The sequence below is a fragment of the Numenius arquata genome, chromosome 24 (assembly GCF_964106895.1).
Source record: "Numenius arquata chromosome 24, bNumArq3.hap1.1, whole genome shotgun sequence".
NCBI lineage: Eukaryota > Metazoa > Chordata > Aves > Charadriiformes > Scolopacidae > Numenius > Numenius arquata.
In genome coordinates, this window is record NC_133599.1 from 2,796,133 (window position 1) to 2,824,075 (window position 27,943).

General features: G+C 45.3%; 1 protein-coding gene across 2 annotated transcripts; it reads left to right on the plus strand.

The window, feature by feature from the left end:
* The first annotated feature begins 741 nt into the window (after positions 1 to 741).
* Positions 742 to 27,326, plus strand: DSTYK (dual serine/threonine and tyrosine protein kinase). 2 transcript variants are annotated; one of them, XM_074163385.1, is made up of 14 exons: positions 754 to 985; positions 4,726 to 4,734; positions 8,116 to 8,501; positions 15,076 to 15,739; positions 18,213 to 18,487; positions 18,877 to 18,960; positions 20,123 to 20,299; positions 20,590 to 20,719; positions 20,970 to 21,126; positions 21,849 to 21,981; positions 22,171 to 22,284; positions 22,763 to 22,877; positions 23,999 to 24,133; positions 25,138 to 27,326. In XM_074163385.1, the coding sequence occupies exons 1-14, from the start codon at positions 754 to 756 to the stop codon at positions 25,323 to 25,325; spliced, it is 2,799 nt and encodes a 932-aa protein (XP_074019486.1). In that variant the 3' UTR covers positions 25,326 to 27,326. The 2 variants fall into 2 exon arrangements, with proteins under 2 accessions (XP_074019487.1, XP_074019486.1); XM_074163386.1 differs by lacking the exon at positions 4,726 to 4,734 and having other exon boundaries at positions 742 to 985.
* The last annotated feature ends 617 nt before the right edge of the window (positions 27,327 to 27,943 follow it).

The window sequence follows — 27,943 nt, forward strand, 5'->3', positions numbered from 1 at the left end:
CCTGAGTGGCGGCCGCGCCGACCAATGGCGGCGGGCGGTGGGCGGGGCGGGCGGCGGCGATTGGCGGAGCTGCCGCGGCGCGCGGGGCGGCCGGGCCCACCGCCCCCGGCCGCGCCGCTCCGCGCAGCGCGGAGAGGGAGCCGCACCGCACCGCGCCGCCGCCCTGCCCCGCCCTGCCCCGGCGCCGCCGCTTTGCCTTCGCTTTCCACTTTTAAAAATCTATATATTTTTAACTCTAATTCATTTTTATTTTTTTTATGTTCTCCCTCCCCTCTCCCCCCCCCCCGCGGTGGAGCCCGCCGCAGCCCCGCGGTGCGCGGACCGCGCAGCGGAGCCGTCCCGGTGCGGGCGTGTCCCCGGGGGAGCCTTGGCGGGACTACAATTCCCGGCGTGCCCTGCGCGGCGCGCAGCCGCCGTTACTCCGGGAGAACTACAACTCCCGGCATGCCTCGCTCCCGGGGTCCGCCCGGCCTCCTCCCCCTTTGCCCCGCGGCGCCCCGATAAAGGTTCCGCGCCGCACGCAGCGCGGTTCGCTGAGGCGCTGCCCCTCGGGAGGAAGGCGGCGGCGGCGGCGGCGGGGGTAGGGGAGGCGGGAGGGGAGGGGGGGGGGAAGAGAAAACGAGGAAAACCCGGCCGCCGGGGGCGCGCCCCGTTTCCATCCGGGAGGGCGGAGAGGCCCGGGAGCGGTAAAGCCTGGCAGGGGCCGAGGGTGCCCCGCGGTGGGGAGGGGATAGCGGAACGGACCCGGAGGACATGGAGGGCGAAGGGGGCCCGTCGTGGCGGGGTCCCGGCGGGGTGATCCGCGAGCTGTGCCGCTCCTTCGGCCACTACAACCGGCACCTGGCGCGGTTGCAGCACAACCTGCGCGAGACGAAGAAGTTCTTCCGCGACGTCAAGTACTCCCAGGGCCATCCCTTCACCGCGGCGGCGGCCGGCGAGGGTCCCCCCACCGGGGCTGGCGACGGGGCCCCCCGGGACGGCCCCGGTGAGAGAGGGACGGGGGAAGTCGGGCAGGGCCCGCGGCGGGCGGAGAGGCCTGTGTTTGGGGGTGTGTGTGGAGGAATGGAGGCGGGCTGTGGGGGACAACCGGGGTGAGGGGGCGGTTGTGAGGGTTGGGGTGCAGATGGGAGGCGGTGGGTGGGCTGTGGGGAGCAAAGGGTGCTGCTGGGGGGCTGTAGGGTCTGTAATGGTTGGGGGGGCGGGTAGATGAGCTGTGGGCGCATGTGGAGAGCTGGGGAGGGTGAGAGGCTTTATGGGGTGAAGTGAGCAGGCCTGGGGGTGAGGGGGCTGTTGGGGAGATGGGCCCCTGTCCCCATCTTCCCGACCCCTTTCCCCATTTTCCTGACCCCCACCTAGTCCCTTTGCCCTCTGCCCCTCTCCCTAGCCCCCTTGCCATGTCCCCTGTAGCTTCCAGCCCCCCCTACAGTGTCTTGAAGGTGTAAGAGGCTTTGTGGGGTGAAGTGAGCAGGCCGGGGGGTGATGGGGGCTGTTGAGGAGATGGTCCCCTCTGCCCATCTTCCTAACCCCCACCTAACCCCCTTCCCTTCTCTCCATCTTCCTAACCCTCAACCCGCAGCTCCCCTTCTTTGGGGGGGCTGGGAGCTGCAGGGTGGGGGTTAGGAAGATGTAGCACCTGGGAGTGGGTGGCTTGTGGGTTTGGTGTGGGTTTTTTTGTGGGAATAGTGCCCAGCTTCATTCATCTGCTTTCTCCTCATCTGTCACTTGTTGACAAACATCGCTGCTGGTGGGAGCCCTTGTGCAGAACTTCGTCTTTCCATAAGACTGTCTTGTGAGAAGACTTGAGCGTGACATTAAATATATATAAAGATCTTCTTTATTCATTTCCAAATGGCTCATGAGTCATCTCTGTTGGCTACTCGTCCAAGATACTTGTCCATGCTTGTCTTATGCTTATTACAATCCTGATTTGAAAATTGAAGTGGTGTTGAGCTCTTTTGTCAGTTGTAAATAAAGTAGTGTTCCACGTAAACTGTCAGAGTAGAAGCGAATAGCTTTGTAAAAATGTGCTGTCTCTGTTTTCGTACTTCTTGGAAGCCACAGAAAGAGGTACTACTTGGTTTCACTCATTTTCTGTGGGTCTCAATGCTGGTTGAATGGTAGCGCTCCTCTGGAGCTGCTCTTCTGTTTGGTTACTTCTTGTAAAACATTGTGAATCAAATTGCAATTGCATTTTTTTGGAAAATCTGCTTGTAGGGCTTTGTAGATGGGGGACCGAGTTTGACTTTAATGTGTTACCGACTGGCCCTGAAGTACCAGGGCTCGAGGGAAAGGCTGACTGCTTTGGAGCTTGGTCATGCAAACGGTAATAACAGTGTCAGTTCAGACTCCAGAGGTTGTATAACATTTACTCTTCTTAAAAATAAAACTGAAATCGGTAGTTTTCAAGCCGGTGAATTGGTGACATGGTCCAGGTGGGGCACAGAGCAAGTTCATAATCCCTGCTCCCTGTTAGAAGATGGGATGTGGTGGCAGTTTTGAGGGGAGAGGATGGAGAGCAGGACTTGGTAAAATACTGGAGGCTGGCAGTTTTCTTAAATGAGTCAACTGCAAAATAACTGTGAACCAATGATAATTAATTTTTTTAAGGTATGAGAAGATACAAGCCTTTGCCCAAATCCCAGGGCCTTGGTATTGCTTATTACCTTGGTCTGAATAATCACATTTGGACAGAGCTTCCTGTTTCTGTAAAATTTTAGTTGAATTGGACATTTTCAGTACTCACTGAAACTTAGGGGCTGGTAACAAAGCTTTTTCCCCCATCCAACACAGGGAGACTACCTGAAGTGTTAGAGGGTTTAAGGAGCACGGTTGTCACTGACTTCAGAACCACTTTTCCTTAGAATCTGCCCTACGGGTGGTGTCAAAGCGAGAGGAATTTTGACTGAACAGTTCTGCAGAGCTCTGCAGTGTGTCCAGGCATGAAGGCTAATGTTTTGTGAAATACAAAGGAATTGGAAGTGAAATGGCCAGGACACTTACTGCCTACAGTTGAAGTGGAAAAATAAACTGTGAAAGTAAATTTCGATGTCTTGGAAACAAAATAAATGTGGAGGGGTTTGGTTTCGAAACACCTGTGAAGCGGGTATAACAGCATAGAAGGGTAACTGCCCTCTGAATCAACACAACTCAAGCAACCTAAAGCCTGGGTTACTCTCTCCAAAACCAGACCTTTGAGTATCTGCTCAGCTGAGCAGAAGCCACTGAGGTTTCAGGTAAGGTGGGACGGTCTGGGTTGGGTAAAAGCAAATTGTGAACTTGCTTTTACCTCCCACCCTCCTCTCCTTAGGAGGATGACAGGCAATATTTGTCACTAAAGGCTCATCATTAACCAAACGTTGCCTCTGTGGCCTTAGCACCAGGGCTCCTCAGAGTAAAAGAAGTAAAATAACTTCAAGGGAAAAAAATAATTGCCTTCCAGCTACTGTTTATGAGGGATGGGAGAAAGTCTTGTTTGCTCTGTCTGCATTTCTGAAGCAATCAACAAAATATTGTCTGTTCTCTAGGTCTGCTTTGTCATGAATAGGCTTTTAAGAATGATTTGTTAAAGTACTCTGACAATCCTGTAGCTTTAGCCTCCACAGGTCTGACAGCTTTTTCTTCTCGGTGCTGTTAGCTGGTGTGTTTTGGACTGACTTTCTGTAAAAAGAAAATCTTAATTAGGGACTCAGCAGCAGCAGATTTTACTAAAATATGTAAAGATGCTAAGAAAAAAAACCTGGAAACCCTGGTTTCTACTAATTGTAGTTGTTTTCTTCATTCTGTGCTTGAAATAATTTGAACTTTTTGATGTAGGAACCTGAAGTTTTTTGATCTTTCTTTTGCCGTAATGTGGAAGTTTCTCTGAGCCGAGCAGTGCATGTTGTACAGATATCCACAGTTCTCCAGAGTTTTGGTCAGTGGCTGTGGTGTTATCTTAATGAGTGTGGGCTGGGGGAAAGCCCTAGGCTTGGCAGCCTAATGACTCACACAGAAATGTATTTTATAGGGGGTGAATGCATTAACCAGAGGGTTTGGAAGAGTTTTCCTCCTGATGTGTATTGACCGAGGGTCTGGATCTTGGTTAAAATGTGACTGCTCTGCCTGTGTTGCTGGGATCCTCAGAAGGTTGGGACTCCTATTGTGCTGTTGGGTATGTCAACAGAAGAAAATGGGTTTTAAGACTAGATAATGTGTGAAGAGGTGGTCGGGAGGGTACTTGTGAAATAACTCCTCAAATAGATGGGAGGAGGCTCTTGCTAACAGGCTAGAGATGAAGCTTGCTTCTGCAGACCATGGAGGCTGCTAATTTAGAACGGCTGCTCCTGTAGGAGCTGCTTATGTTGGGATATTGATTAGTCGCATGTGTTCTCCTGGAATTAACACCACCGTGCTCAGAGATGGGTGATGGGGCGGAACTAAAACTCGGTTTATATAATTGAGTATGTTAATCATAAGTCTTGTAGTCAAAGCATGTTGAAAGTCATCTCCAGCACCGCAGAAGTATAAGGGTTTCTAAAAAGGTATTGGTATTTGCAGTAAGAAGTATGAGGGTCTGGCCTTATTTAGGCACCGTTGTCTGGTATTATTGGAAATAGAATAGTAAGATGAGACTGGCAGTGTAGTTGGCCTTCCTTGAAAAGGGAGTGTGTAAATCCTTAGGGCTTCTATAGATTCCATAAATTCAACCTAAGATTCCTTGAAAAGGGGATGAGTAAATGCTTAGAGCTTCTATAGGTTCCATAATTTCAACGTAAGATTCTTTGAAAAGGTGATGAGTAAGTGCTTAGGGTTCTATAGATACCATAAATTCAACCTAAGATTTTTCTGCCAAGTGTTTGACTGAATTTTGAGATGAGTCTTGGTGAGAGACGTCCTTGTTCTTGGACAGGCCTCCTTTCATCATCAGGACCTTAATAGGATGCACGCGCTTAAGGACTCCCCCTGCAGCCATTTTTTTGAAGTGGTTATCACATGTCTCCAAATAATACAGTATATGGATACAGTATGTAGCACCAGCTAAAATCTTTGGCAAAATTCCTGTCACAAACAGGAGCTGCTCACACAGATACGGGGATATCGCGGCGTCTCTTCAACACACAAATTCTAAGTCTGCCTTTTGTTAGGTACCACGGGAAGTTATGTTCCTCCCAACTGGAATTCTTCATGTTCAGATTAGTGGCATCACCGGTGAAGTACTGTAGGAGTGTTTTTTACCCTGTGTCTTATTCTGATGTGCAGAAATAGCAATATTCTTTCTGCAATCAAAATATGAGCAATAGCTCCATCGCTTTGCAACTTGCGTCAGGTTTTTGAGACCTCGAGGTCGCTGTAAGATACTCCGTGATAAATATGTTTGGGGTTGGAACCACTGTCAGGGCTTGGGTGCCTCGATGGTGCACTGGGTTAGTTGTGGTACGGCTGAATCTTACTTTTGGTGCTGGTTCCAGGTTTGTACTTCACATACTTAGAATATCAGTGTGACATGATGTTAAATGTAATGGATTCGTTACTGATACTGCTTGTAGTAACCTTGTTAAATAAATGCTGATCACAGGGAGGCTGTGTGCGTGAAAAGACGAGAGGTGTTTTAAAGGTGTAGCGTTTATATATCCATTCTGTGCTTCGGTAATTTCGGCTAAGCTGCTGTATTTCAATCATTTTGTGCTGGCATTGAGTACCCGTAAATACAGAGGCTGCCCAGAACGAGGAGAGGGTGCAATCTGCCGCTTCTTTTCTTTTCAAAAGCCTGTGCAGAGGAGGCTGCTTAGCCCGTACAATGCCTTCTGAATTGCTTTTTTCATGCTCGGTAGCTGAAAAGCGAGCCTGAATTCCAGTCGAAGTTTCAATAGATGCCCCCAGATCAAAGAAATTCTTTATCTCGTAGATGAAGGCTTAAATGTGCTATTTGTGGGGTTTTGCTGATTTTTATCTTTTGTGAGCTGCTAGCCAGCTTCTGCCCTTCAGTTGCTTGATGTGGCTGCTCTGCTATGGTTGTGGATCTTGAAAGGCTTATTTAAGAAACAGTTACGAAGAGTCACACTTCAAGAAGTGATGTCTCCCTTAACCTTTTCCAAACTGTGGGTTTATGTGGGTCAGCATCTGGAGCTGTGTGGGGCAGAGGGGCAGGAGAGGGGCTTGGGGAGGCACCGAGAGGGGTTCCACCTAATGTTGTGTGAGATGGAAGGACCCCTCTGATAGAGCTCCTCCAGCAGCCCTATTTCCAGCCTGCAGATTTGAAGGAAAGGTAGATCTTAGGCAAGATGTTAAAGAAGCCTTAAACTAGGCCTGAGACATGACGTGGTGCTGCTCCCAATTTGCTTGATGCTAATTAAAATAGAGGGATAGAATGCTATCAGAATGAGGACTGGAATAGCTGTTATATGTTATCTTTAATTTGCTTAGTAGTGTTGAGGAATATCTTGGTATATGAGAGTATCTTGTTTTCCTGTGGCTTGAGATGCTGAAACAATTTTGGATGCCAGAATATGACTCATTAAAAGAATTTGAATAGCCCTGGTGAAACAGGACCTTCCCCTACAAAATCCCTGCTGGTGTTTTTCTGCTGCATTGTGTTTGAGTCTATCTGTAAACTGTCATTCTTGTCAGTTTGCCTGATATCAGGGCAATCGTACCAGTTTATAGCTTTTGGATTTGGCAGCTCTTTTTGGGACTGGTGTCTCCATTTGCCATTTCATTCTTGGGTGCCATCTGCCTTGGGAATCTTGGAATACGGGCTGGCTCCCTGGCTGTGGTGGAACACTAGCTGTTTTGTACTCGTGGGGCTTGTGCTGAAGTGCAGCAGATGGGGAATTTGTTTGTATCCATTTATTTTATTTTTTTTTGTACTACCAGAATTATTCTGTTGCTATGCATAAGGTAACACGAAGCTCCTTAGACATCAGCTTAGATGACTGAGCGTGGGAAAAGCTGTATTTAGGACTTGTAAAAGAATACAGAAGCTAAATTCAGTACCTAGACTGAATTAATGTAGTAAAGCAAGGAGTTGCAGCATCATGGACTGAGAATTCGAAAGGCCTGGTTAGTGGGATGGTACAACTGATGCTTCAGATGGAAGGTGGGTAAGGAGAGTGATTACGGGGAGTCCTGCTACTCCAAAGAGTAGCTACTCTTTCCTTTTGCAGCTTAAATGTTGTTCTTAAAATTAGTAAGAATATATGGCAAACTGTGCCTATTTAGTTCGACTTACATAGGTTAGGAGAGATGTGTACTCTTAGTGCCATCAAAGGAGTGAAGCCATTTCTTATTGTATTTTAGACTGTGCTAGGGACCTTCTGGCTGCTGGTGAAGAGTGTCTTCCTTTGGGCTCATCTCTATCCAGGCTGGTGAAAGCATGACAGTTTCTTTAGATGCTGTGATTGTATTTCGTCCCAGAGAATTGCTGGCAGAGGTGATTCGTTCTGGTACCATGTCTCTGCAGACTTTGTCTTGTCGTCTGCTTCATGTAGAGAAGCAATTTTGCAAGAATGCCTTTCCTTGAGGCTAAAAGGAGATTTTGCCGTTTTTAATGCCAACGATCCTAGAGTTTGGTCAACGAGCTTGCGCAGTAATGCTCTGGGGATTTGGTAGATGCAAAGTATTTTACATTTTTAAGTGTGTGGGTGGAACTGTCACCGATTCATAGTTGATTGAAGTTATTTCTGATAAGTGATAGGAACATTCTGTACAGCCAAGCCATCAGAACTTGGGAAGAGTGACCCATTGGCCTCCTTGAACTCTGGAGCAGGGTGAAATACTGTTCCAACCCAAGGCAAAATTAGCCCTTTGGTTGTTTCAACCTTGACCACTGTTTCTTCTTGATTTTTAGGGCCTACCATTAGTCTTCCACTAACTAGTGAGATAGGTGGGGAGAACAGTAACAAATTGTCCCAATGGCTTTGTCATAATCAACCCACCGTGGCCCTCTGTGTTGGTGCAGCAGAAATGCTGAATTGCTGACACTCATTTCGGGATACTTAAGCAAATTCTTGGTGTTGTGTGGGTTTCTTGGTGGGCTGTGGGGCAGCGGTGTCTGAACTTTTGCGTTCAGCTGGTTTAGAGATTATGGGACTTGTTGTTCAGCCAACCTGTTCTCATGCAGTCTGTCCTCAATTTTAGGGCAAAATTTCATTTCCTTCCCTCGCCATGAGGAAGAGCATCTCCAGCGGACTGTGAGCTGGCACCCCTGCCTTCTGATTCTGGGCCAGAACTGTAATGCCAAATGCCAGTTACTGAACATCCTGCTGGGCGAGAAGCTGCTCCCCACCACCAAAATCAGCAATGAGGAGAACTGTAAGAGGCGACGGATCCGTTTCACGCATGGGACACAAACGCGGATTAGCCTCGCGCTGCCTGAGCAGTATGAACTGGTTCACATGATGGCAGCCCACCGAGGGCACTGGGACACGATACCGGAGGAGGACTTAGAAATCCATGGGGACAGCGAAGATCCTGCTCACCGGATAGCGGAGCTGGAGGTCATGCTGCCATACTCGCTACTAAAGGTAACGTGGTCCATATACCATCCTTGTAGTGAACTGAAGATCTAACATTTATTCTAATAAAGCTAATGGTTTAAACTCTCAAACATAGGAATTTCTTTAATTAAAGAGAAGCTGGAAGTCTGGTGTTAGGGTTTTAATTGGACATCATTGTCTATGCTCATGTGCTTTTGTTTCAGTGTTGACTGAAGCGTTATCATTCCTCTGTAAGGTTTCCACCCATCTCAGAAGCCAGCTCCAATGGAACTCCAAGTGTCTTCTAAAATCTTATTCCAGTTTCAAGGTCATTCAGAGCTTCTTAATTCCAACATCTGATAAAATGACCTGACTTCATTTGAGAGGGTGGCTTTTCACATTTCTGTGGTGTCAATGGACATTGATGGTGTTAAGAACAAGAAGGTGGGAGTCTCTCCTCGGTGCTTCATCTAACGCTGTTAGTACCTTGCTTGGGCTTTCCTTTTACTTGTCCATAAATTGTGTTCCTGTCCTGGGAGTGTTGCAGTTCGGTGTTTAGCAAATATCTTTAAAGGTGAGGGTTGTATTTTATAGCTTTTTTTAGCTTCCATAAGCGTTCATTGCATCTCCCATCTTTTGTTGAGCCTTTGTGATTGCAGTATAATACTTCTGGAGCATTGTGTTTGGCAGTTGAATATCTAGAATAGATAATTAATTCTTAAATTTAAATTGCTTAAGTGCAAAGAATATGATCTGCTGTCTTATGAGTAAGAGTATGAGCTTCATAGTTGAACAGTAAAGTAGTAAGGTAATTTTTTTTCTGGATATATGAATTCAGACAGGATTGTAAATAGTAATAGAAGGCCCAGTCTGGCTTCATCAGTTTGAAATCCATTTTACAAACCCAGTCTGGAGCTAAACAGAAGCCCACCCTAATGAGATCAGCAGAGTCGATGCCATGTTGTAGTGCATTTATGGCTTCCAGTACCCACCGAGAGAGAACAGAAGGGCCATGTTTGTGTGAGCTGTATGTGAGGCATCAGCTCCTTTCCCAAAGAGCACCAGAATCAGCTGCTGGTGCTGCAAAGGAAATGCCTGTTCTGGATCTTCTGCCTGAAAAAATCCTGCCTTGCTTCTGCATAAAAGAGTATTTAGCTTTACATTTATTTTACTTGGTTACATTTTTATATGGGCCAGTTTAGGCACACTGCAGTTTACAACCCTCTTTCAGATTTCTCATGTGAGTGACAAAGATCTCTCTGTCTGGCTTTGGTTATATTTAGGACACTTAGATGAAAACAGCCACTCAGATTAATTTGAAAAGGGTTGGTGAAATAAAAAGCTCTTCCAGTAGAAGGAGAGGGAGGGTGAATCACAGCTAGATTCAGATGGAGTCAAAGGATTCCTTACATGAATTCAAGGGGCTAAAGGAGGAATAAATTATATTTTTTTTAAGGCTGATAGGAGAACATAATGCATTTTAGCAGGTAATTGGGGTAAGGACAGCTTCCTGTGAAGCTACAGGAGTCTGACCTCCCATTGAGAGACTTGTGGGGTTTTCCACCTTTCTAGCTAATGTGTTTTCTCCATTTCTGCTCAGCATACACCAAGACAACGAAGTTTTTAAAGTAAATATCTGCCGGTCACGGACACTGCTTCTGTATCTCGTGGAATATCTGTCTGGAGCGGTAATGGATGAGGTTTTTTGGACGCTATCCAAAACTGCGTGTCTGCAGAACTACTCTGAAAGAACTTCTGCTTTTTCTTAACTTGTAAAACAAAACTGGTAGTCTAATAACAATAGCATGCTTGGTAATAGCATGATAGCCAGTATGGATCTTAAGGATTTAAATTTTGCCCAGGAACCAAATAATTTGGAGGAGCTCAGCACCTTTTGGGCAGAAGGGGAGGGAAATCAATCCCATTTCTAGGAATCCTAGAATCCCTGTATTTTCATCTGTTTTTTTTCCTCCCAGCAGCAGAGTGTTTATTAGTAATACTGTGTTTCATTATAACCTTACGTTGTAGATACTCAAACATCCTACTAGCATCTGAAGAAACATTTGCGGGTCCTTATTGTGGACTTGAAGAGTTATGGGAGATGACAATTCCATGTGAGGATTTCTGTTTGAAGTCACATCCGTTTCCCATAGTGAGGGCAGCTTGTCTCCCGGTAGGTTGCCCTCAGAGGAGCTGTGGGTGACTTCAGGACCTGGGGAATGCTGGGCAGCTTTTCAGGCTGAAGTATCTCTTACCAAGAGCCTTAATTGCAGAGGGTGGCTGGGGCACCGAGATTACAGGCTGCTGTTTTGTGCAGGCACCTAATGCTGAATCATGCTTCGTGCTGCAGATGTTTGTTTGCTAAATCCAAACTCATCAGCCATTATTTCAGTAAAGAAAGGCTAAGTTATTTGTAAGTTAACAGTATCCAGATATTTACTAAACTACTTTTTTTTTTTACTTGGAGAAAAATTCAATACAAGTGTAGAATATACAACTTCTTAGTACTGAACTGCCAGTGGAGCAACCTGAGATGTTTTTTCTTTAGTCTGATACCCAGGATGGGACTGTTCTTGCTTTTCTGGGTTACTGAAGGATGCTTTAATCAAAACTTCTTTTAAGGGAAAAAGGGTGAGGAGGGAGCCAAAACTTTCATGAGCATGGGTCGGCTGCAGTGAGAACACTACCTTGTGCTAATAGGTATGTCAACTTAGTTATTTTTAAACGTAAAATATCAGGGAAGGAAAAACTTCGGCAAAGCTGCTCTGTTCCTTGGGGATCACTCTGCACAGGAATGCATCTGGGTCATGGGGAATAATCCATGTAGCCAGACAGATTATTAGATTTATAGTGGGAGTAAACAGTTGGCTCTTTCCCTAAATCTTATCGGTTGTGCCTGGAAGCCAGAACAGACTTCTCTGAAGTATTGGTTTTCGTCTGGATGGTGCAGCTGAATGGGAGGAGGGTAATGGGGCTCAAAGCTCCCTTTTTTCATGCCTTTGTCTTGCTTTGTGCTTCATGGGACACTGAGTCTTGTGCTGAAAAGTTTTAGCCAGGGCTCGTTGGGAAAGAAAAAATATTCAGCTGCTCTGACAAAGCTGGAAAATGAATGAAGAAACACAAGATGGTTCTATGAGCTCTACCAGAAGAATTGAATGAGTTTGGCTTTGTTGTTGTGTTTCTTCAGGTACTATATAGCAGTGATTCAGGTCATATGAATTAGTAGTTATTACAAGTAGCAAAGAATGTGGTTAAGTACCTATTGGGTGGTTATTTTAATGTACATCCTGCTTAAAACTTGGCAGAACGTGCCCTGATCTCCCCCTTGGGAGTATTTTTAATGTATTTGGTTCTGGTGTTAATACAGGAAACTGAAAGGCTTTCATGTTAGCCGGGACACTCTTCCTTCCACGTAGCATCAGTTCACTTTGGGGTGTGCTGAGATGCTCCTGCCGTGTACCAGCATCAAACACCTGAAGTTCTTCCTCTGTCCCTTTACTCTGGCATAACCGAGTGTAGAAGATACTGAAAATGCCAGCACCATAAAGTTATTTTTCCATCTCTGTGAAATCTGTTCTCTGTTTCTAGATTTGCTGGCTTAGTGATGTATCTTTTGCAGGGGAAGAGTTCATGGTCAGAAAAAGAGCATTTCTTCTCAGGCTGTTCCATGAGTGTGTACCCCTCATGAGCTTTCTTGGGTTGGCCCTTCCAGCAAAGGTAAAACAAATTCCCCGATTGAGTGGGGTTCAGGGTCGTGGCACAAAATCAAAGCAATTATGATTTGCTGGAGACCAGAGGTGTAGTTCTGTTTTTCTTACCTGGGATTTTCTCTAGATTGGATTTACCGAACTTCTGACTCAGAACCCCATGGAAATAGAATAAGCTGGCAAGATTTCAGAAAAATTGAAGGGAAGCGTGTGTGCATATTTAAAACAAAAATCTAAGTAGAATCTAGGGGTATATAAGTAACTCAAATTAATAGGGAGGCAATGAAATTAGATGACATGTAATAAATGCAGTAATTGTCAGACTTCAGTGATTCATGGACTATTCTTGGAAGGCAGAACACTCAAATTGGCTTAGAAAAAGACTGAACTGGACCCTCAATCATAATCTGCTTGGTAGGGGTTCGGGTAAAAATCTGACTAAATTGGGTTAGCTTCTCAGCACCTCAGTTAACTAAGCAAACAGTGATTAAACTGCCCGAAGCCTAGCAAAATAGGACAAGGCCCTCTTGGGATGTAGCAAATAAATTCTATTTTAACTGATTTGGAAATGAGGAATTATCTGTTGACTTAGTAAAACGGCACGCTTTGATGGACCCTGGATGCATTTAGTGAGACTCCACTCGTCAAGACCTACTTGATCCTTGATTTTCATTTTTGTTCTGGGCTCTGGGATGCAGGTCTGGATCCATAGATGGGTACAGAGCATGTCTGTCTGGTTTTCTCTTTAAACTGTCTTTTCTGCAGTGCTGTTGACAGCACCTCTGCATCATATTTAAGTGGAAGAGCTGTAACTCTGATATTGGCATACCTGATGTTCAGATTGCTAAGTGGGAGGCTTTGGTATTTTAAAAAGGGCCTTTTAGTTAAGGAAAATATGAATGAAGTTACTTGACAGCCATTTCATGCTTACAGCTCTGTCAGAAGCGTTCAAGTGTGTTTATAGCGGTGTGACCTTGTGAGAACCAGCTTAAAAATTTCAGGAATCCAGTGTGAGTCATAGGTATTCCCCATATAGGAAGACTTGATCCCGTATAGTATGAAGCTGTATAGGCAGTGTTTAGACTACTGTAGGACATGAGGGGGAAAAAAAAGGCAAGAAATGTTGCTAATGCTCTTTGGAAAAGCCTGAGAGGCCTCTACGGAAACAGAAGGACCAGTTGCTGCCGCTGTATTGGGTTGTCTGTGTTGGTTTTCTCCCTGTCTCCTAGAGACAGCACTGGCTTCCTCCTTTGTTTACAGTCGCTGGTGTTGAGTCATGCGTCCTGGTGAGTATTGCAGCACTGCACATCCCCTTCTGCTCCACCTCCTGCGCTTCAGACAGGTTTGGGTCCAGCCCCCAGGAGTCCTGAGGCAGCACCGACTGTGGGTTCTGAGAGCAGGCAGGAGACCTGGTCACATCTTTCAATTTTCTGGTGGAGAAAAATGCTTGAAGAATTCTTAATTATCACCCCATTATGAGTTGGGAAGATGGCACTTGAATTCTGTCTTTACTTCAAAGCCTTTGACATTTTCATTCCTTATTTTAGTAGAGTGATTTATGCAATCATAACACTGTTCTCACATATCCAAAGATGAATCTTGTTTCCTTCTCGACCAGCAGGTTGACAGAGGTTATCCTGCCCCTCTACTCTACCCTGGTGAGGCCCCATCTGGAGTACTGTGTCCAGTTCTGGACTCCCCAGTTCAAGAAGGACAGGGAACTGCTGGAGAGGGTACAGCAGAGGGCTACAAAGATGATGAGGGGCCTGGAGCATCTCTCTTATGGGGAGAGGCTGAGGGACTTGGGTCTTCTTAGTCTGGAGAAGAGAAGGCTGAGGGGGGATCTGATCAACGCCTATAAATACTTAAAGGGGGGGTGTCAGGAGGATGGGGCCAGTCTTTTTTCAGTGGTGCCCAGGGACAGGACAAGAGGGAATGGGCACAAACTTGAATATAAGAAGTTCCACCTAAACATGAGGAGGAACTTCTTTACTTTGAGGGTGGCAGAGCACTGGAAGAGGCTGCCCAGAGAGGTGGTGGAGTCTCCATCTCTGGAGACATTCAAAACCCACCTGATCAAGTTCCTGTGCAACCCGCTCTGGGTGGACCTGCTCTGGCAGAGGGTTGGACTAGATGATCTCCAGAGGTCCCTTCCAACCCCATGTGATTCTGTGATTCCTTGGAAGGGAAGGAAGCAGGTTGCAGAACTGGCCCTTTTTAGTAGGGTTAGTAAGAAGTGAAGTCAGCAGGAGTGTATGACTAAAGCAGTGAAACTACCGAGAAAGAAAATAAGTAAATAAAATACATCTCTTAGCTTTTGGTTGGATTTGAAGAAAGTCATAACTAAGCTTGTCACAACCATCTCTTCTTCCTCATCTCTCCTTTGGCTGTGAACACTTTTTGGAATCGGTTATTGTGCTGCCTTTGTTTTGGCGGTGGTGGCTGGTGTAACGCTTCCTACCCATGGAAGCTACGCCGCAAACTGACAGCCTGAATATCTCCTCAATGAGCTGCAGATCTGGGAAACATCAACGGGAGAGGTGGCTGCAAAATGGGGCAGCTCTAAGCTAAAGAATAACAGCTGTTCTGCGATAGCCCTTACCTGGAAAGCATGTTCTAAGTTTTGTTCTGAACTTGGCTAAATCTTAAAGCTGGTACTTGGTACAAAAATAAGAGTTTTGGAGTCAGTGGGTGCTAATCCACGTCTGGCTCCCTCCCTGGGAGAGGGCTGTTGTTGGCCTTGCAGGGAGGCTACGTACTAAAATGTGATGCTGTAGGCGAGACTCGGAACTGTCCTAAAGAGTTTGAATGTTTCTGGTTTAGCTCCTTGTGAATGAATTACGGTGCTTTTTGACATGTATCAGATCTTAAAGGCATCTGTACAAACCTATTTCTTTTACTTCCTCCCTTGCTAGGAAGTGGACGTTGTGGTAGCACCGTGTCGTGGATTCCAGTCTGCTGAAGCCACCTTGGGAGAGTACGTGAATCAAGTCCTGCCTGTCGTCATCTTTGCCATCAGCGAGGCTGAACTTTCTTCGTCGGATGAGAACGAACTGCGCGAAATCAAAGAGAAGTTCTCTTTGCCCATTTTCTTCTTCAAAGTGCCGGAGTCGGGGGCTGACCTGATCTCTCCCAAAAAAGCTGGTAATGAAAAGTCCTCCCTTTACTGCCAGCTGATGGACTTGGAGTACCTGAGCACCAACCACTGCAGCTGTGGGGTGCCTGGGCCTGATGCGGATGCCCAGAGCATGTTGGTGGAACAGTTTGAGAAGCTCCGTCTCCTGAGCACTTTCTCCAGGCAGGTGCTTCAGAAGCATCTCGTGGAAGCGGCTACCAGTTTAAATGAGGTGCACTGCCGCTGCCTCAACATCTTCATCAACCAGGCTTTCGACATGCAGCGGGACCTGCAGATCACCCCCAAGAGGCTGGAGTACACCCGCAAGAAGGAGAACGAGCTCTATGAGTCTCTGATGAACATTGCCAACCGCAAACAAGAGGAGATGAAGGACATGATCGTAGAGACTCTGAGCAATATGAAAGAGGAGCTCTTGGAGGATGCTGCTAATATGGAATTCAAAGGTAACTGGCAGGAGAGCAATGGGGACAAATTGGTTCGGGGCTTTAACGGGGAGTGGCAGAGTAATATTTGCTCTCTCTAAGGGGCAGGTGAACGGCACTCTAGACAAGTGACTTTGCAAGAAAATTCATAACTAATACACAAAAGACTTTTTCTGTAGTACCTCCTGGGTAAAAAGCACTGTCCTTAACTGAGAGGCCTGAATATATTAAGTCTTGGTTTCTTACAAATCAGACTTTTTTCCCCCAGAGCTTGCTGCACAGTTCTGGGTTAGGGTATTTCATTTCTCTGCTTTAATTCCCTATTCTACTGAAGAAGAAAATAACTCTCAACTTTGCCTCAGTGGATGTGTTGAGACTTGGGAATAAATCTATCCTAAGGAAAAAAGCTGGTTTGAGTTTTAGCAGCGAAGGCTTGATTTGTACTTTCTGCTTGATTTCTTTGTCCGAGAGAGGTTTGCGTAAGGATTTTGGGTATAGAATCTCCTAAAATTAAATTCTTCTGGGTAGGTAAGGTTTTCGTTTTGGAATAAAAAAAATCAACACAGCATATTGAGGCCTACGCTTGGCGTTTAGTGTGTGATTTTGGGGAAATGTGAGAATTCTCACTACATCTTCTAGTCCCAGAACTTCCGGGAATTCAGGAGCTGGAAGTATACAGAGCGGTGTGTAAACTGCGAAGGGTGAGAGGCTGTCCACGTTCTGTCTGCTGGAAAACGTGGTCTGTCGTAAACATCAAAGGGAGGATCTGTAGGTTGATGTTCCACAGCTCTGTTCTGCTTGCTAAGCAGAGGTTTACCGTAACGATCCTTTCTTTTTCTAAGGAAATGCAGTTCACTGGGCTGATGGGCAAAGATTTTTCTATTTAAAATAGCATTGGAAATAACTCTAGGCTGTTGGTTTAAAAGAAAGTATTTTGTGTGAATTGAGTGCTATTCTGAGGCATGAGAGAGGCTAAAACTCGAGATAATTTGGTTTGTCTTGACTGACTTCCTCCCAGTTTCAAATTGGAGTGTTCCCTCCTGGGAGGAAGAGGAGAAATGATGGATTATGTTTAATCCTTCAGGTTAGGATTGGGATCTTTTTGCTTCTGCAGGTGGGAAATGCATAAGATCTTTCCTGTTTCTTGTTGTGTAGTGCCCATGCAAAATGTCATCCTCATAAAGAGCTTGTTTTAATTGCAACATTAACCTATTTTGTGCTACAAAACCCCACAAAAACTAGCATACACCAAGGGTATGGTGAGTGTGTTGATTGTACCAGTTTTGGGCTGCTATTGCTCCAGTATGAGGACAGGTAATTCCTGTATTCTGTCTGTCCCACTCCTTAGATTGGAGCGCTCTTGTGCCCGAGTTGAGGAGTCTGTACGAGCAGGAGTATGTTTAGGGGCAGCACAACCTAAAGCACTGGGAGTAAATGTGTGTCTGTGTTTATATGGACAACAAATATCACTTAGAGTGTATCATCTTGTTGGCTATCAGTGTGTGAAGTAATACCCTAAAAGGAGGAAGATGTTATTTTAAGGAGCTAATGCCATCTGCCGATCACTGGATTTGTTTTTAAGGAGGCCAGGCTGTTGTTGGCCAAAATCCAGAGACGAGGTCTTCAGCTCCTGGCAGTACTGTAGTGCTGCTCGGAGGGGTTACAGCGCCTGAGCAGCGATTGCTCAGTGTTTATTTAAAAATACCAAGTGGTAATCAACCTCTTCGAGGTACCAGGAAAAAAAACTCCATGTAAGTGGTGTGGCTGTTATATCACTTTCTTCATAACATTCAAGATCCAGCAGCGCTTACTGATTGCAGCGGGACCTGGAAGAATTTCCTGAGCTGCTCTTCTTCAGATAGAAAGACAGCTTTGTGCTTCTGCCCGGTAATTTTTGGAATGATAGTTGACTTGTTGTCACTGTACCACTGTAAACCCATAGTAGCTACAGGATGTTTGAACAGAGTCTGTCAGGTGTTAGAGCTGAGCATCCTGTGAATTTGAACACCAGTGAATGGAAGCAAATATCAGAATATTTTCCACCTCTGTCAGATGGGATTTTTTTAGCTTCCGTGAAACTGGAGTAACCAGGTGAGCATTCCTGAAGCTACTCCAATGCTTTAGTACTTTCTATTACAGAATATCAAATTACTCAGGATCTGTAGGATTGGGTTTGGAACCTCATGTAAAACTGGCAGAACCAGCAAAGATTTAATCCTTTGTAATAGCCAATATACGTGTCCTTCTGTTGCTCATGAGTTGTGGGGTTTTTTTGGGATGATTTATAAACTGAAGCCAACAGTGTTTCTATCATCTGGGTCTAAAGAAATGAACCCCTGAAGGAGCAAAGTGGCAAAGGAGCATTTGGAGCAGAAGCTGTGGGACTGGGACTCTGCTTTCTTCTCGGCAAAACTCTCAAAGCAGCTCTCGGTAGCCATCCTTACACAGTGATATGTAGAGTATAAAAGATGCCTCTTTCTTTTCTTTTGTGCAGATATCATCATTCCTGAGAATGGGGAACCTGTTAGTTCCAAGGACATAAAGTGTTGTATTAAGCAAATTCAGGAACTGATTATTTCTCGATTAAACCAAGCCGTTGCCAACAAGTTAATTAGTTCAGTGGACTATCTGCGAGAGAGCTTTGTAGGGACTCTGGAGAGATGTCTGAAGAGCCTGGAGGAGTCTTGGGAGGTTTCGGTACATCCTGCAAGGAGTTTGGAGAAGTCAAAGGATGTTTCTGTACACATCACCAGCAATTATCTCAAACAGGTATGGTGGCTTAAACACCTGTCTAGAATATTCTTAATAATTGTCTTTATCCTGATCCAGCAAAGGTGGGAGGAGACTTGAGATGCTCCGTGAAATTAGAGGAACACAGCTCCTGGAGTGTGTGTGGGTCTGGTGGCATTAAGGGAGGTGCTAAACCTGGGGAACAGTCTCTTAAAGGCCTAGTTCTTCCCTTTCCTAAATCTGTATATAGTAAGCAAATTACAGCCTTCGTACACCTATGAGCTTAATACAATAATTGAATTGAACCGAGTGAATCGTGGAGTATCCCATATAGTGTCAATTTTTTTGTTTTCGGAGGGTCTAGAAATTTTTATACTGACTATAGCTTGCAAAGTTTCCCATATTTTCATCTTTCCCCTGCTTTCCAGATACTGAACGCAGCCTATCACGTTGAAGTCACTTTCCACTCTGGCTCAACAGTAACCAGGATGCTGTGGGAACAGATCAAACAGGTATGGGCATCTTTATCAATTATTTCTAGTACCTGTCACTGTACAGTGAAATGTTTTGGGAGCAAAGAATAATGTGAATATTCACAGCTACCCTCTCAATTTTGATTCTTGGCACGTGCACTGGAAAGCTGTTGCTTCCCCGCTGTGTGTGTGACTTATTCTTGGGGATCTAATATTAAATTTAAAGCAGATACCTCTTCAGTGTTTTCTTTCTGTTCTGAAACAGCCAGGGAATGATGATCAGCATTTTGAAACTCTCGCTGTTTGTTTTGAGTAACTGATTGTTTGTTTGGGTTTGGGGGTTTCCTGTGGGTTTTTTTGTTTGTTTGTTTTGCAGTATATCTTGATTCAGGTCAATTCACTCTTCGCCCTCCAGAGCAGACCAGATTTCCTCAGGTCATTGTTTTAAATTTTTGTCTGTTAAAGCTTTCATCTTTCTGAAGTTCCTGCTCTGAGCTGTTGATGACTTTTACTGCCTTCTCCCTCTTGAGATTCCTTGTATGGATGGGTGAGAGGAATATGAGTTTTTCCCAAATAGATGCAGTCCAGACTGAGTGGTACCAAACCTTCAGATGCTCATTCCGCCCCAGAGGAGGAGGAGGATCCAGCCAGGGCGTGCAGCAACTGGATTTCTGTGGTTTCTAACGAAGGGTGGGGCAGGGCATCTTAATCACCCAGCAATTTAAGGGAAGTGGCGCAAGACTCAGGACTTCCGCACCTTGACAGCGTGTGCATCCAGCAAAAAGCTGCTTCGCTGGAGCTTTCACCAGTTCAGGAACATCTCTATTCCCGAGTCTCTGGGTCGCTGCTTTCGCTGCCTGTTCTTCCAGCCCACAAGCTGCACCGCGACTGGGTGGTTTTCCCCGCGGTGGCTGCCTGGCTATGTGTGGTCTCGGTCAGATGTAAAAGGACGGCTGGCTTGTAGGAATGAACTGGGCAGATATGCAGAAAATCAAATCTCTTATTCAGTGCGTGTACACAACAATACTGTGATCAACACTTCTAAACTGTAGTAGTTACTGCAAGGTAATTATTTAGCCCAATTCTATGTGCAGATGACTCTGCGTTATTACAACAAGGAATCTCGGTAGTCTGAGTACATTGACTGACCCTTTGGGGTTTTTTTGTGCTAGGGCCTTAATTCTGTTTGCTGTTTTACTAGATAATCCAGCGGATCACGTGGGTCAGCCCCCCGGCCATCACCAGCGACTGGAAGAGGAAAGTCGCTCAGGACGCTATCGAGAGCCTCAGCGCCTCCAAGTTGGCCAAGAGCATTTGCAGCCAGTTCCGGACCAGGCTAAACAGCTCTCATGAGGCTTTTGCAGCTTCTCTGCGACAGGTGAGTGTGTGGAGCTGCGAAGGAGGTCTTGTTTTGTACATTGCTACTTGTGGAAAGAAGGTTTTTAATTGGAAAGAGGGTTTTTAATTGCAGAGATGGCTAAAAGAGTGGCTTGTGCAGTTAATGCTGCCGTTCTGATGGTAGAGGTGGCAGAGCTGATGTGAGTGTCCTGGTACAAGGTCCCTTGCTTGAAGGAGGATCTCCACTCAGTTGCACAAGGACCCTCAATCTCATTACATGCGGGCTTCAGACCAGGCAGGATTATAGTGTTTGTGTGATATCTCTCATAGTTGGAAGATGGCCATTCTGGCAGGCTGGAGAAAACAGAAGACCTGTGGCTGAAGGTGCGGAAGGATCACGCTCCTCGGCTTGCCCGGCTCTCGCTGGAGAGCAGGTCCCTCCAGGATGTGCTGTTACACGGTGAGCTTTGTGCTTGATGGTCTCTGTATTATCTTCTGCTCCCTTCTTCTGCAGCAGCCGGTGGGTGTAAAGGAGTAGGAGGGGTGTTTTGCTTTTCACTCAACTATTTCAGTGAGCCTACATCTGACACATACCAAGTACCTTGAATCGTGCAGCTGCTGGCCTGTAAAAAGCTCTGGGCTGCCAGCCTCATAGTGTATGGGAAGACATAAATGTATTTTAATGTCTAAGTGGATGTTGTGCCTTACAGGCAAACCGAAGCTGGGCCGTGAGCTGGGCCGAGGCCAGTATGGGGTGGTCTATCTGTGTGACAGCTGGGGAGGGCACTTCCCGTGTGCACTGAAATCTGTTGTTCCTCCGGATGAGAAGCACTGGAATGACCTTGCACTTGAGTTTCACTATATGAGGTGTGTATCGTAAGTGCTGTTCCCGTACTTCACTGCTGCAAACAAATACTCCTTGCATTTCCATAGGCAGGACCTTGCTTGCTATAGTTCTACTCTGCAGTGACTTGACCTCATGAAATGCTAAGCTTCCATTTCCAGGGAAGGTGAGACAACTTCCCAGTGCCACTGCAAAAATGTAACAGGCATAGACTGGTAGGCAGACAGGCTCCTTCCTCTCTCAATCTGATTTTACAGTGTCTACACCATTCAAATGCTTGCTATTTTGCAGAGTAAATTAGAGTTAACGGAGTGTGATAGCAAACAGTTCTTCTCCCCTGATTTTTGGTGTTGAATCATCCCTCCTTTCCCAGTGTGTCTTTGGCCTGTCTGAATTCACAAAAGAAAATGATGGGTCTGCACTGCAGAAAACAGCTCGTTTTCAGTAAACAGCCGCAGGCGGGTACTGCAGTTACAGGCAGCTGAAATAATACAGTATTTCTTTGGTACTATAACCTTTAATAGGCTTTTCTGAGTTTAATTGGATCAGGCAGCTGTATATTGTTATGGTCCTCGGAACCGTGGGGTGCTGTGAATTTTTACTGTAGGGCACATGGTACATGGGTATCTTGCTGTTGTGCTAAAGCTGCAGCTTTTGGGTATTTTTCTTTCACAAGGTGAGGCTTGGTCTGGGGTGGAGGGGAGGGTACAAAAATGACCCACTTTTTGTGCTGAACTTCCTCTAGGTCTCTGCAGACACACGAGCGGCTCGTACATCTCCATGGTTCTGTGATAGATTATGGCTATGGAGGAGGCTCCAGCATTGCCGTCTTACTGATAATGGAGCGATTGCACAGAGACCTCTATACAGGACTAAAGGTAACAATCTCTCTGTGTATGTCCATATGCTTTTTTTAATATATACATTAAAAAAAAATCACATCTAAACATCTATTAATCTGTAGAACAAAGCTATAATTGCTTAGTTTTTGGTGATTTTGGCAAATAAAAGTAAGCAAAAGGAACTTCCACTTGGAAGAATTAAATCTGTGTGTGTTTGTTCTTCAGGCTGGACTAGAATTAGAAACACGGTTACAGATTGCCTTGGATGTCGTTGAAGGAATCCGTTATCTTCACAGTCAGGGACTTGTGCACCGGGATATCAAGCTTAAAAATGTCTTGGTAAGGAGAACTTTTTGTATCTGGCTAATCCTGAAGTCTTACGAGGCCCTTTTTAGTGGGAGGGAGAAATATGCTATCAGTGAAGTAATAGTTTTCTTACAGGATCTTTTAACTTGTATTATTAGCCACAGCCAGCCTTGCAGTGAGGTTTCCTGAACTCATTTTTCAGGCAGAAAGCCCCAGGGGAAAGCGAGCAGTAGAGTGACTTCTCTGGAAGGGAAAGAGCTCGAGCTACAAGTAGGGCTTCCAGTTCCCAGTTCTATTAAAGCCAAACCGCTCCCTCTGTGTAGCAGACAAGTGAAGGCATGTCTTGTTCCTGAGCTTAACGAGGTCCAAGAGCTGCCAAGTAATCAGAGGAGCTTAAGAACAAATGCCCAACCCTTCGAGCATAAACAGAGTTAAAAACCTTAATATTAAAATGCAATACTAAACCTGAGAAGTATGGTTATCAGCTGCCTGTGTGTGAATTCTTCTACAGCTTGACAAAAAGAATCGAGCCAAAATCACTGATTTGGGGTTCTGCAAACCAGAAGCCATGATGTCTGGCAGTATTGTAGGCACACCCATTCATATGGCTCCTGAGCTCTTTACAGGTAGGCTTGTTGATTGAATCCACTACTGTCTCACTCTGGCTTGGATTTTGAAGGCCATTACTTTGAATTAATATCTCAACTTGCTTATGAGGGAAAAATAAAAGACTACCTGCTTACCATGCATAGTGTATATATTTTCTCCTGTATTTTAAGTCTCAATCTTAGATCTTTGTTTACTTGAAAGAGACCTGTGGGATTCATAAACTTTGCTTGAAGTGATTAATACTTTTGCAATTGGAAGGTTAAATTATTAACTATTGGGAAGCTGGAAATATTTGGCTTTCGTAGGCAAATACTTCAGAAGGGATCCCCTGTTCTTTGTATAGATGCCAAGTAAGGAATTTTCAAGCTGTTACTGATCTGTTTGTTCAAATTCACTGTGTGTTGTGGTTCCGGCAGATGTGCTCTCTAAGCTTTTTTTTTTTTTTCCCCGGAGTAAACATCTTACAGTAGCACTTAGAGGTCCATACCACACTTAGCAGAAACCTTTCGGTTTGCCTGGGATGCTGTCCCTGCTTTGACAAGACTGCAATCAAATTGAAGCAACCCTATTTGTGTTCAATTTAGAAAATATTATTCAGGTGGTTCTCCCCAGTAACAGGAAATACTCCTGACTCTGTTGTGGTTTGGGCAGGCTAGACCTTGGTCTTGTAGGTGAGCGTTGGTGTAGCCTTCCTTATTTGAGCACTCACTCTGCTTTTCTTAATCAATGAGCTTGTTAGAAATGAGTAATTGCCAGAGTCTGGGTTGAGAGGCTGATGTTGGCCCCGCCAGTGTCCTGGACTAGCAGCAGAGCCAGACTGACCTGATAAGCTTAGATGTTGATGTTTGTCTCCAAAAGACACCTGAGTACCCACAGTGGCCCATGAAACTCAGCTTGGGAGCTGCTGGTACAGGTGACGTGTATAAATCCTCCGAGAATTGGAAGGGCTTAACTTTTATCCCTCCACCTTTGGCAATGACTCCTGATGTTATGAGGCTTCGTACAAGTCTTGCCTTCTGGCAAAGTTGTTGTGCTTTGAATTTGAGGAAGCGGAGCACTGAAATTAGTTCTCAGGCTGCTCAGTCTCCAGCGGTCAAGACGTTGTTTGCCCTGCTGATCAAATGTGTTTTTGTCACAGGAAAGTACGATAACTCAGTGGATGTTTATGCATTTGGCATTCTGTTTTGGTACATTTGTTCGGGACACGTGAAGTTACCAGAGGCTTTTGAGAGATGTGCAAGCAAAGATCACCTTTGGAACAATGTGAGAAGAGGTATAAATGGTTTATTTGAACTCTATTGGTTGATAACTTTATGCTTGAGTAGAATTTGAGAGGAGATGAGGAAATCCATTGTTACACTCTTGTAACTGAAAGGTAAAAATACAAGTTGTTACTCTTCAGACTGTCAATGAAGCGACGCATTTATCTAGCTAAACTTGGACACATTCTACTGAAAAACTAACTAAAATTAGCAGGGATAGAAAAAAGCTTACAGTTAACCAGCTGCTTGCCACAGCGTCACAGGAGCTGTGGTAGTACCCGCTTACACCATGGGAAGTAGCTCAACACTTGTGATGTAAACCAGATCCCGGAACCAGCCAGGCGTGATCCCCTAAAGAATGTTTAATCCCTTGCAATTTCTGGGGACAGCGGAGATCTGTACATTCAGGTGCTGGGGAAGCTGTCACTGATGGGCTGGATGCTGAGTAAAACACACTGATGTTTTTTCCCCAAATATAAACTTGTTCTTACACCTCTGTAGGTTTAGTGTAGCACTGTATTTAGTGGTAGTTTAATCCTTCGTCCTGCGTCATGGTAGGAGAATGCTTTACTGCTTTGTGTCCTTAGTTCCTGGCCATATAATCTCTCCCCTTCTCATGTGAAAAAGATTAACTCAGATGAGTGAGCCTTGGATTTGGTCAGAAGGCTGCACTCCCTGCTCCTCCTCGTGTTAAACTTGCTCCCGAAGGCACCGTTACGAGTGGATGTCCGGTGGAGTTACAGGGGAGGGTACTCGTTTTGCTCCCAAATTGTGGCTCGGGTGACAGTAACGGCGTTGGCCGTCCTCTGGGAGTGTGCATGATTTCCTGGGTGACTTCAGCAGTGCTCCCAATGATGTCTTGGTGGCATTGCTGAAATGTGAGCTTTTCTCAAGAGCGTTAGACCCCAGACAGTCCACTTTGGTCACTTCAACCTGCACAAAGCAATGAGAATCCAACAGTTTCTCTCCGATTTCTTGTGTACTGATGGTAACCATGTGCCTCTTTGTTTTCCAGGGGTTCGCCCGGAGCGGCTCCCAGTGTTCGATGAGGAATGCTGGCAGCTGATGGAAGCCTGCTGGGATGGAGACTCTTCCCAGCGCCCTCTCCTGGGGATTGTTCAACCCATGCTGCAGGGGATCATGGACAGGCTCTGCAAGTCGAGCTCTGAGCACCCAAATAAAGGCTTGGATGACTCTACTTGAAAAGGAAGCACAGAAGAAATTTTTAATTGTGGGAGAATTTGGAACCCCTAACTCTGCAGATGGCTTCTTCAGATGTAGCTCTTTGTGGCTAACGTGAGTGGGACAGGTAATAGCAACCAGAAGATTGTTCATAGAGGTGAGACCTCGGAGATGTTCCACCTTGAATAGCGGCCAGAGAGATCCCCCCTGGTACACCCCATTGATGCTTGTTACCCCGCTGCAGCTTTTATTACGGAGTTGTGCAAATCAGATTAGAAAATCCACGCCCTTGAACTGAAAGGGAGTTTTGCCAGTCCCCCACAAAATACCAATCAAAGGAAAGCATCTTGTGTGTTCCAGGTGGCGTCTGCGTTGCTAGGAGTTGATCACGACAGTCTTTACTCAGTAAAGGAAAAACTCTTCCCGTTAACTGATGGTCCTGAGTGGGCTTTGGTCCCCACGTAACTATCCCAATCACTTAGCGATTGGCACCAATTACAGTGCGGTGGGAGAGGAAAGAGAAACAGAGGCTCCAGGCTAGAAAGTGTTTAGAAGCCGAGAGCATCTCTCTGTATTAGCTTCTTGCAACACTCCAAATGTTTACATTGACAGGAGCAAAGCTTCCGTGTTTTACCGAAGGGGGTTTATCTACTGTTCCACTGCAGTGCAAATACCCCAAGTTATAAGCTATTTATCTCTTATGTACCCTTCACCTCTTACTTATGTAAACGAGCTCTTTTCTGGTAATTTTGCTTCATAATAGCTATTTGAATGTCTGAAGAAACCTGAACCTTTCTTTAACAGTCTTCTGGTAAAATGGAAGACTGCTCAGAGATTACGTATTGTAATACCGAAACAAAGTCATTACAACTAATGACTGTCCATGGGGAAAATGCCAATTCATTTTAATTAAATTTGGGTTTTTTGAATTAGTTGTAAAGGCAATGACAGTTTTAAATAGTGCTAACTAGGACAGACATATTTTTTTTAAAAAAGATAAGGTTTCTTCAGCTGTTTTAAAGTCACATGCTTGGTGAGAGCATACTCGAGGGAAAACAGGTCATTCATTCTTCTTCAGGAGCTGTGGATTGTGGCTCTGATCGTTTCACTCTGGGATCTCTAATTCGACCGTATCGAGAAGAATAAAAAACGGGAGGGAGGGGGAATCCTTCGCAAAGAGGGTATGGGCTGGGGTGGTCCTGCCGCCCTTCCCAAGGGGGCTGCTCCCAAAAACAAATAATATCCTTGCCCCTTGCCTTTGGCGTTTCTGGGGCAAGGTCGGTTGATCTTAACGTGTACCGTACCTGTGGGGTGGAGGCTGAAATAGAAAATGCACCTTGTTTACTACATGAGGAAATACTGAGTTGGCAAGTTCTCCCTGGGTTTGCTGGTCCTCCCAGCTGCAGGGGATGGGCACGCAATGGCTTTGTTTCCCAGGAAAGCTCGCATGCTGCATCCCGAGTAGTGTAGGCGTGTGGAATTACTGCACCTTGTAGCTGGAATTTATTGGCTAGTAGACAGCAAAATTACAACCCATAGCCTGCCTGTTAAACAGCTTGAACAAAGGAAAGGGATACATAACCCTGCAGTATTAGTTTAGTTGAAATCTTCCTTTCTTTGTGCAATAAACAGAATTAATGCTTTTTTTTATATATATATAAAAAGACCTTTTTTTTTATTATTATTATTTACCTGCACGTGTGGGCATTTTTCTGGTCTGTGATGGCATTCCCGGTACGGTTCTATACGGACACGGCATCGCCAGCTGAAAGTGCAGCGACCGAGAACCACGTGCGCAGGAGAACGAATACTTTTCCAAAGTAGAACCATTGGCGTTCCACTGCCGCCGTGCACGCTCACGCCACCTATGACACTAACAGTATTAACTCTGTTCTACTGCGCGCGAGGGTTAGTAACCTTATTTAAAACTAGGAGGAGAGTCAAGGTCAGTCTCTTGCGATTAATAGAGGTAGCTTGTGTAAATAATAAAGGTATGAATAAAATTGAAATCTCTGTATATGCAATTCCAGAAATGTCTTGTATAGCTTTTCCCTCTGTAGCCATCCCCAGACACTTAATCTGATGCCTTTTTAGTGTTGTTTGTAGCTGCCTCGATGTCTTGTTTCCCTTCTGGTTTGTCTCTCTGCGTGTGGGATGTTGTAGAGCTGCTGGTGTTTTCCCAAACTCAGTCCAGCTGCTTCTCTGCATTATATCTTTTTTTTTTTTTTTTTTTTTTCCGTTGGGTTCTGCCTGTTCTGAGAGATTTCACACACCCTGTTTATCTTTAAAACTAGTGTTCTCCCCCCCTCCATTAAAACAAGGAAAACAAGGTGAATAATTATGTATTGAAAGATTCCACAGCCTGTAAAGTGAAAGTGGTGCCAAACTCAAAGACCCCCAAGCCTGGTCTCTGAGTCTGCCCCCAGATAAGGCAACATTTATGGCCTCAACCTGCTGAAAATGTTTGTTACAGTATGTTTTTATGTTATAAAAGGGTAGTTACAACTTGTGTATTGTACGATGTACCACGTGTACCCAGGAACTGGACTGGCTTCTGTTGCACGTGGACACAAGCCAGCGTGTGCTGTTCTGATCATTGCTACTTACAACAAAGTAAATCCCAGAGGCGGAGGCTGGCT

Coding starts and splice junctions, on each gene's coding strand:
- DSTYK (XM_074163385.1), top strand. CDS start 754: ATGGAGGGCGAAGGGGGCCCGTCGTGGCGGGGTCCCGGCGGGGTGATC. Junction 15,740..18,212: donor TGCTAATATGGAATTCAAAG/GTAACTGGCAGG, acceptor TCTTTTGTGCAG/ATATCATCATTCCTGAGAAT. Junction 24,134..25,137: donor TTGGAACAATGTGAGAAGAG/GTATAAATGGTT, acceptor TTTGTTTTCCAG/GGGTTCGCCCGGAGCGGCTC.